Source organism: Pteropus vampyrus, unplaced genomic scaffold (assembly GCF_000151845.1).
Source record: "Pteropus vampyrus isolate Shadow unplaced genomic scaffold, Pvam_2.0 Scaffold162, whole genome shotgun sequence".
Classification (NCBI taxonomy): Eukaryota; Metazoa; Chordata; class Mammalia; order Chiroptera; family Pteropodidae; genus Pteropus; species Pteropus vampyrus.
This window is the reverse complement of record NW_011888943.1, coordinates 810445-819920: the sequence shown is the minus strand read 5'-3', so window position 1 is coordinate 819920 and position 9476 is coordinate 810445. Positions and strand designations below refer to the sequence as shown.

The 9476-nt window shown below is 50.5% G+C and overlaps 1 protein-coding gene across 2 annotated transcripts; it reads left to right on the top strand.

Moving 5' to 3' along the window:
- Positions 1-6: 6 nt before the first annotated feature.
- Positions 7-3400, top strand: LOC105298767 (protein FAM209A-like). Of its 2 annotated transcripts, XM_023536619.1 has the most exons (3): positions 7-693; positions 962-1959; positions 2863-3400. In XM_023536619.1, exons 2-3 carry the CDS (start codon positions 1711-1713, stop codon positions 3127-3129), a joined length of 516 nt encoding a protein of 171 aa, XP_023392387.1. In that variant the 5' UTR covers positions 7-693; positions 962-1710; the 3' UTR covers positions 3130-3400. The 2 variants fall into 2 exon arrangements, with proteins under 2 accessions (XP_023392387.1, XP_011368468.1); XM_011370166.2 differs by having other exon boundaries at positions 7-1959.
- The last annotated feature ends 6076 nt before the right edge of the window (positions 3401-9476 follow it).

Below are 9476 nucleotides of genomic sequence, written 5' to 3'. Positions count from 1 at the left end.
TTAATCATTTTAGTGAAACGTTACAAATTGCTGCTTCGGCCATCATGAGGCATTTATTATTTTAATGGTCATTGTTTCTACCAACTTCAGTTTTCTTAATTTTAAGCCGTAATCGGTTTTATTTTGCATTATTTTGACTGTGGCCAGTTTTTCCTGTGACCCAGTCACAGCATCCTCAACATCAAAACTTAAGCATCTCAACCCATCCTGTTCCCCCTCAAGGTCACGTTCAAAATCTTGCTCCATGCCCCCACCCTCTTCCTGCTTTTCACTGGTCCAATCAAAACTGTTTTAGACTTTTGAATACAATGTAAACCAAAAAAGTGTGACTCCTGTCATTAAGTAGACGTAAACATTTCTATGTGACAAAACTTCCTGAGCTTCTCTGTTTGAGGTCATCTATTTCAATCGAGTCGGTTCCTTACTGCTCACACCATAACCACTAAACTTTAGAGCACCATTTGGGGTACTTAAAATGCAGGGCACTAGCAGACCTGGAGCCGCCTCGAAATACTCTGCAGTCATCGCTCAGAGCACCAGGAGTGACTTCCCCCAGTAGCCATGTGAGAAGAGAATGGAGAGGGTCGTGATTTCAAGGATGAGCCCCTAAAGGTCCCGGGGACCCTCCAGCCCGCAGTGAAGGCACCTAGGGAACCCTTGGTTAGACTCAGCGGAGCATTTGATTCCTGGGGAGTAAGTCTGAGTCGGGTGGCCCAGGGGGACAAGTACAAGCCTTGTGTTCTGTTAATGGGTTTCTCGTTCCGTGTCATTTTTAGAAGCCGATGGTTTCAAATACACTGGCCAGGGAGCCCTAGTTATAGTCCTGGCATCGTCCCCAGTTGTCATACAGGCTGTGTCCTCACCACAGGGTCTTCACACTTGCCTGGGTGTCACCTCCCTCCCCAGTTTGCTCAGCCAGCTCCTGGTCATCGCTCAGACTGTACCCAAATGCCTTTTTCAGGAGACCTTTCTGCACAGCCTACCCCAGATCACTCCCGTTCTACGCTCTGACAGCTCTGTTCTCATCTCAGGTTTAATAAACGCTCTGCATCAGCCCAGGGATCACACGGGTGAGGTCAGTGAGTGCAAGCGTGAGGCGACAGGGAGTGGTGGCGACGGGAGAATATGGCCACCTAGGGTGGGTTCCTGTTTGGTTCCAAGCAGAGTGGCCCGGTATTAGAAGAGCTTCCATATTCTCGAAAGGAGCCAGAAATCTAGGTGTTTAAAATGAAGTTTCCCCAACATTTGAATATTGCAAATAATTATTTTTAGAAACAAAATAAGCCAAACAAAACACATCGGTGGCTCCTAATTTGTAGCCTCTGGCTTCATATCTTCCCACTTGGCCCTCAATTCCACGGGGACATGTGCCACATCTGCTCTGCTCAGCAGGTCCGGGTCAACAAAAAAACAGTGAATGCTTGTGCCAAGGGAGCAGAGTCAGAGGGACAAGCAAAGAGACGACGCTCCGTCATACCATCCTCTAGACTCTCACTGCCTGCTCGAATTGCTCCCTCTCCCTGTAAGTCCCACTCCTGGACGACCACTGTGGGCTTCTTCCTCCTCTACCCTGACGTCATCACAATGGCCAGAGCGTGCTGGCCTGGGGCCTCTGTGACATCACCAACAGCCCAGCCCTAACTACCCAGTGTCCGGGTGCAACGCAGACACACCCACCATGAGCAACTTCCTCCCCCGTCTCTGCTCACCATGCAGATGCTGAAATGGTTCTTGTTTGTGCCCCTGTGTGTCTCCTGCGGCTATGCCTTCATGTTTTCTTCTCTGAGGGACCCGGTCAAAGAAGCCCAGGGGAAGGTGCCTTGCGGAGGGCACTTCCGGATCAGGCACAGTCTGCCAGAGCACGCCCACGGCTGGCTTGGAAGCAAGTGGCTCTGGCTCGTTTTTGTCGTCCTGCTGTATGCGATACTGAAGTTTCGAGGCGATAGCGAGAAGCGGAAGGTAAGGGTGGCTCCATTTTTTTACACCACATTTGGTCCCATTTGAGAGAGTTCAGACTTGGAGAAACAGACACTGCAGTTGGTGTAGGCAGGTGTAAGTGTAAAGAATCGGGGTGCGAAGTAGCTACTTCACGGTCCTGGGAGGCACTGGCAAATCCCTTTCCTGACGCATCCTTAGGGAGGATGACGTCGCCGAACCCACAGAAGTGGGGCCTAGCAGTTCAAGACCACCTTCTGCTTCCTGGGTGAATAAGACCATGGCTTCCTACATCTATCCTGTTATTTGAATGAGTTTTTTCAACTTGAGGATAGATTCAAGAACGTGGCGTGTTTCAGGTCAAAATGATTCACGGAGCCAGATTTCCTGCCCCAGATTTTTAGTCTCCCTGGCGTTTGACTTATTCCAAGTTGCTGAACTGAATGGCGATCGTATCATTATCCCAAGTAAAGGAAAAGGCCTGTCGTGAAGGGGGGTAGAGGGGTAACGGCTCGTCCCCGAAGTGGCCAAACGTCATCCAGAGGGGTGAGGGGGGAGATGTGGGGCAGCATGTTCTCCTAGCAGACCCCACAGCTCAGGACGCTGTGTCCGAACTGACTGCTAGATCGGGTCGCCGAGCCTCTTCCGTAGAGGGTAGACGTTTTCGGTCTCTGTTGCAACAACTCAACTCCACCATTTCAGCATGAAAGCGGCCATGGGCAGTACGCGAATAAATCGAGCATGGCTGAGTTCCAATAAACCTTTATTTACAAAGACAGATGGTGGGCCAGGTTTGGCCTTACTTTGCCAACCCCTAGACTAGAGCAGTACTAGAACCGTCTTCTCTTAGGTGAGCCCAGCTCTCAGAACCGCGTCAGACCCCGCAAAGTGGACGGGGCCGTTCACCCTGTGTATCTTTCTTGACAGGAGAGGGGGCCTCCTGGCCTTCGAGGCTGTTCGCTTCGCCCGACAACGAAGAAAAATCAGAATGCTGCCCCCCACAGAGACTACGCACTCAACACCTTAACCCAGCTCGAGGTGGACCTTGTGAAATTCGTGTCCAAGGTGCGGAATCTGAAAGTCACCATGGCAACTGGCAGTAGCAGCCTCAGGTTTCCGAACTTAGAGTTCCCTGCGGACCCACACAATAATGTCACGATCTATGAAATATGGGGTGAAGAAAACTATGAATGAATGGATTCGTGTGTCGAAGAAGGAGAGAAGAAGTTGGGCGTCGATGAACTATATGGAGAGTAATAAAATTATTGTGAAGAAAAATCTGGAATTTGAGATCTTTTTTTTCCTCTTTCGAAAAAATAAATGCGAGACTAGTAGCCATAGCTGTGACCGTTGTTTTTGCCTCCGGAGCTGTGGGTGGTGAGAAGGACAATGACCGTGACACGGTTGCATGGGTGACATTCTTGGCCACGATGCCGTGGCCCCTGCAGGGACGAGGTTTAGGAAATTTGGGATGAGATGTCGATACCATTTTCATAATCCCTATCTTGATAGTAGCTATTTGTGCAAAAGATGGAACTGATTTTTACTTTATGACATTATAAAAGACAACTTTATAGTTTTAAATGATAAAATGATTGATTTGGAAGGGTGTGGGGGTGTGAATTCTGGAATTATTTCATTTTCTTACCACCAGAAAAGTCATCTTATTCCATTTCATGCATTCCATGTATTGACTTTTTCTTCTATCAAACTAGCAGTTACATGTGCCCAACCGGATTCAGAAAAATGGAGAATCGATTCATATTTCCAATGTAATTGGGATACAGATGAGCTGACAGGGACTCCCAGTTAGTTGACGTGAATGTTCTTCATCATACTTATTAAAAATATAGATATTTTGGCATGCTAATATAGCTAGTGAAATTATATTTACTCAAGGCTGTTAAATTAGACCCCTAATCTAGGCCAGCCCGGTCGTTTCAGAGACATGCTGGTGCACGCCCGGAGAGAGAAATTAGCTGTGGCACACCGTGAAAATCCCCTTATGTCCACTTCGGTCCAGATTAATGTGTGCCCGCCTGAATCTCCATCACCTTCCTCCTCAGCTATAAATAAGTGAATTCCCATCGTTTGAGGAGTCTTCGGCATCCGTCCCCTGTGTGTGGAAGAGTGAGACCTCGGATGTCAGCCGTCCAGCCCCCGACCTCTTGTCACGGACACTCTGTGTTTGGAAAGTGGCCCCTGAACACTGAGCTTTCTGTCTGCCGCCTGCAGGATGGGAAAGTGGAAGGGGCCGAGAGAGCCCCTTTTTGCCTTCTGTGTTCTTTCTGAGTATTTTCAAGCAAACGGGACTGCGTGAGTAATTTTTACAGCACCCTCCGAAGAAATTCAAATAAGCAAAAAAATATTTTGGCTTTAATCTGTGAAATCAATATTGGGGCAGATTTGAGGTTAGAATGGAAACCACCTCAAAGGCCAGTGGTCACCAAACTGTAGACCGAATCCATCCCGCTGCCTGTTTTCAAACGGCGCGTGAGCTAATAATAGTTTTTATATTTTTAAATGGTTGAAACATGCACGATGGATAAGATTTCATGACGTGAAAATCACATGAAATTCAAATTTGGATGTTCATAAGTATTTATTGACAGCCTCTCTCATCATTTATCTATTGTCTGTGGCTCTTTGGTGCCCATGGTACACTTGAATTATTGCACAGAAACCGTGTGGCCCACAAAGCTGAAAATATTTACTAACTGGCCTTTTACAGGAAAAATGTGCCCAACCCTGTTTACGCTCATCTCATTTTTTATATTCACAATCGGGAAAAGCATTCGGCTGTAATCATCACAAACATCCCGTATTTGATCGGAGGCAAAAATGTAATTTTGTAAATCATATTTTTTTGTCATTCTCTGCACTTCACTAGCAGGTCTTCATAGCAAGCTGACCAAAGATGCAAGTTAGAACAAACTCTGCAATTCCCAGTAAATAGCGTCCCTGAGTCTTTGCCTAGCCTAAGACAGAGCCTTGTGGACCACGGTTTTGCCGAGAAAAATTGTTTTCTCAAACCAGTCAATTTCATGCAGTATTTTCGTGCAAAAGCACATGAGATATAGTTTTAGGAGCCAGGGCTCAACAAAACTCATTTTCTGCTATTATAGCACAGGCTCAAATTCTGATGTCGCCACGCTGTGGTTTAAAAACGGCAGCTGACAGGCAGATTGTAAGTGCATCACCGCAGTAGTCTACACCCGAGGTAGTCACCGAGGACGGTCACTCGGGTGGCTGGCAGAGCTCTCTTCCTTGCAGCTGGAAGTCATGGCAGTTTTTCTGCTTCGAAGCCAGCGAGGCGATGAAGACCCTGGAGTGAGTCTGCTCACGGCCTTAACACAACGTGAGTCACGGGAGGGGCAGCCCGTCGCCGCCACCGTGTCGACCGGTGAGACACAGTCACGCGGAGCAGGACATGAACATGAGGACTGACATGTTCATGTCAGGCAGACCCAGCTTCAAAGCGGGGAAGCCGCTCCAGCAGGAGGGGATGGGGGACTTCGCGGTGTCACTAGTGAAGAACCGTGGAGGACAGTTGACGCACACCTGGGTGAGGGTGGTAGGTGAAATTCCGAGGTGACCCCCGGTGGCGCACAGCTCGTACAGTCTCTCCCCTGAGTGTGGGCGGGAGCCGGGACTGATGGAATCAACTCCTGTGATTACGTTGTGTCAGATGAGGCGCCATCACAGCCGAGAGACCCTCCTGGTGACGCCGAAGAAGCCAGCTGCTGTACTGTGGGATCATGGGTCACGTGGCAAGGACAGGAGGCAGCCTCCAAGACTGAGAGTGGCCCCCAGTGAACACCTAGGAAAAAAGCAAGCAGCCCAGTCGTGCGACATTGAGGAGACAGAACCCATCAGAACCAGTGGCCTGGAAGAGGCCCCAGTCAGAGGGGACCCCGGCCCCAGCGGACACCTGAGCAGAGAAGCCCCTACCTGTGCACGAACTCCTGACCCACTCCTGGCACCTGTGAGATAATAAATGGATGTTGTTCTAAGCCATTAATTTTGTGGTGATTTATTACACAGCAAAAGAAAATCAATATAGCACGCACACGCACAAACACGCAAAATCTTTCCGTCTGCCATTTCTGATGCCTGGGATGACACGTCCACCTTCCCTCCGACCTAGTCACCTGGCCTCTGGACCAGAGAAATGGGAGGAATATCGGCAAAGGACCAAGAACGGGAACGTTTTGTTTCTGGAAGCCGTAAGCTACACACTGTTGGCTCAGGGGCCAAACCGCCCCGCCCCCATCACAATTGCTTGGCCCACAGCCATTTCTTTTTATTTTGAAATAATCAGAGTCACAAGAAGTCACACAGGTAAGTACAATAGTCCCCTCTTGTCACAGTTTTGCTTCCCATGGTTTCAATTACCCAGTCGACGGTGGTCTAAAAAAATATTACATGGAAAATTCCAGAAACGAACGATCCATAAGTTTACGTTGTCTGCTGTTCTGAGTAGCATGACGAAGCCTCGCGATGTCCCCCGGGGAGTGAATCACCCCGCTGTCGCATGCATGTTGTCACGCCACCGATAACCAGCAGCCGTCGTGGTTATCAGGGGGACCGTAGGGCTTCGAGGTGCCTGTGTTCAAGACACCCTCATTCTTCTCCAAGGACGACCCTAACGTGCAGGAGTCAGCGCCGCTGGCAACTCAGACGTGCCGAGGAGAAGCCGTGGGGTGCTCCCTTTGAGTGAAAAGGTGAAAATCTTCGACTTAATAGGAAAAAAGAAATCGTATACTAAGGTTGCTCATATTCACAGTCAGAACAAACCTCCATCCGCGAAATCGTGAAGAAGGAAAATAATTCGCTCTGGTTTTGCCATCACCCCTCAGACTGCGAACGCCCCTCAGCACGTGGGCATCGTGTCACCTCTCCGAGAAGAGCGGGTCCAGGACAATGAGATACTTTGAGAGAGAGAGAAAGACCACAGTTACATAACTTTTATTACAGTATGTGGTTGTAATCGTTCTATTTAATCGGTTATTGTTAACCTCTTACTGGGCTCATTTAGAAACTATACTTGATCGTAGGCGTGTGTGTGGGAAGCGCAGCACACACAGGCTCGGTGTGATCTGTGGTTTCAGGCATCTACTAGGGGTCTCGGACGGTGTCCCCCGGACTGCACAGAGCGTCCCCTTGTACCCTTCACCTCGTGGCCCCCAGTGGTTGCAGCTTACAAAGCTATAGCACAACAGCCAGACCAGGAAGCTGACCCTGGAGCAACGTATCCCAAGAGTTTATGACGTTTCCTCGCACACATGTTCCCAAAACCACCATGATCAAGACACAGGACCATCCCATCGCCGCTGACACCCGCGCCACGCCACCCCTCATCACACTCCCACCCTCTCCTCCCCACCCCCCAGCCCCTGGACGCCTGACCTCTCCATCTCTGTGATTTTGTTGTTCTCAGAGTGTTGGCTGGATGGAGTCTCTCAGCGTGTGACCTTTGAGATCACTCAGCACAGCACCCTGAGACCCATCCAAGCAGTTTCATGCACCAACGCTTGGCGCCTGTCTGTTGCCGGGTGCGTTTACTCATCGGCCAGCGGAGGGGCGTTGGGGTCGTTGGCAGGCTTTGGCCATTACCAGCAGAACGGCTGCAAGGAATCACGCACAGGTCTTTGTGTGCACAAACACCTTTGTGTTCCGGGATAGACGCCCAGAAGTGCAGTCGCTGGGTCGTGTGGGAAGGGCACGTTTTGGCCCCCACTGATTTTTTTTTTTTTTTAATTTTTGGATTAGTGGCCAATGAGATTTCACATTATATTCTAGTGAGGGAGACACAGTAAGTCCCATGCTAATAAACACCACGCCAGGTGCATCTGCCCTGACTTGGGCCTCCTGTGCTTCCCCACCGCCCCAGCACCCGGCCCGCCTCCCCAGCCTGGGGCCTCCCATTTCCTCCCAGCTCCTCGTCCTGCCTCCTCCCAGCTCCTGCCGAGCCCCGTTCTGCCTCAGGGCCTTTGCATGTGACCTCTCTCCCTGGGGTAAGTGTTCCTCCAGATGCCTCCGTGCTGACTGCATTTCTTATTGGGTCTTTGCTCTGAGGCCGCCTCCTCCAAGGGGCCTTCCCTGACCTTCCCCCAACCAATTCTCACCGCACCCTCCCCCCGCCGCCCCGCCTGGGTGTATTTTCTGGGTCGCAACATCACCGTGTAACGTGAAGCTTTCGATGGCCCGGTTTCTTGCTCCAAACCCAGATCCCACATGGACTGACTAGGTTGCAGCGTTCACGACAGTTCCTCGGCCTTCAGCCCCGCAGCATCTGGGCATCCAGCCACGGGCCGTCCTTGGCGTTCCTGGCGCCTTTTCCTTTCTGGCCCACGCCCTCAACGCGGTCAGTGATTCCTGGGTCGCGTGAGGGCTGTTTGTCAGCGTTTCTACTCCGTTTCTATTCCTGGTTGGTTTTCATGGTCGGTTTACTTTATGCAAACGTGAGGGTATGTGTGATATCACGATGGTTCTGAGGGTCGAAGATCTAGAAGAAGGTACACCCAGAGAGGGCTGCCATCTTCCCTCAGCACCCCTCCCCCTCCCCACCTCTCTCCTATAGCAAAGCGGCCTCTGGGTCCTGTTTCCGCCTTCTGTGTTTCTTTTGCACAAATAGACCCATGTGTTTTTTCTTACACCCTTTCTTTCTTATGCGAAGGGCAGCCTGCTATCCGTACCCTTTGCTCCACTTGGAAGATTGTCCCACATCGGCTCACAGAGACCGTCCTCATTTTTTTCTGACTGCAGAGGACTCCACTGGGTGGGTGGGCTCTCTTACTATATGGCCAATCAGGTAGTTTCCCGTGCTTCGAAACGGCAAAAAAAGGATGTGATGAAAATGTGTGCACGTGTTTCTGTGTTGCTGGAGGTGTATCTTCTAGAAGTGGGGTCGCTGGGTAAATGCACACGTACTTTTGTTAGGCATCACCACATTTCCCCCCGGAAGGAATGTGCCGAGTTGCGTTCTCACCAGGGATGCCCAGACAGATTTTAAAGCAATGGGTGGACATCTCTTTCCTGAAACAGCTCTTAAAATGTGTGGCGTGGCCTGCAGTTACCAGAGGTGACCACGAGGTGGCAGCCAAAGCCCACCACAAAGAGCGAACGGAGCACAGGGTTTTCCTGGATGCGGCAACACGTTGAAGTGGTAGAGTCTGTGACACGTGATCATGTTCTATTCTATGAGAGTCACGATTCTGCCCTCTTGACAGTTTCTGTTTCTCAGTGAGTGAGTACGCTGTAGAAATAGAGCCGCCTGCAACGCACTGATCCAGAAGAAAATAGATTCAGTTCCTTTCTGAAAACCCATGAAGGGAAATCTGATGAAAGGAAGATGCAGTGGCGGGTAGGGGGATTGGGGACCCCAGGCCTGGGCTCTCCCATCCTGCAGGCCATCACAGGCACCCGGGCAGAGCTCCCAGGCCGGCCACGCGGCCACGCGGAGAGCTGGGTGAACTGGAGTGGGGTGTGGGAGGCAGCACGTTGCGGGCAAACGGGGGGCCAGCTCCACGAGGACAGGC

Coding starts and splice junctions, on each gene's coding strand:
- LOC105298767 (XM_023536619.1), top strand. CDS start 1,711: ATGCAGATGCTGAAATGGTTCTTGTTTGTGCCCCTGTGTGTCTCCTGC. Junction 1,960..2,862: donor GCGATAGCGAGAAGCGGAAG/GTAAGGGTGGCT, acceptor CTTTCTTGACAG/GAGAGGGGGCCTCCTGGCCT.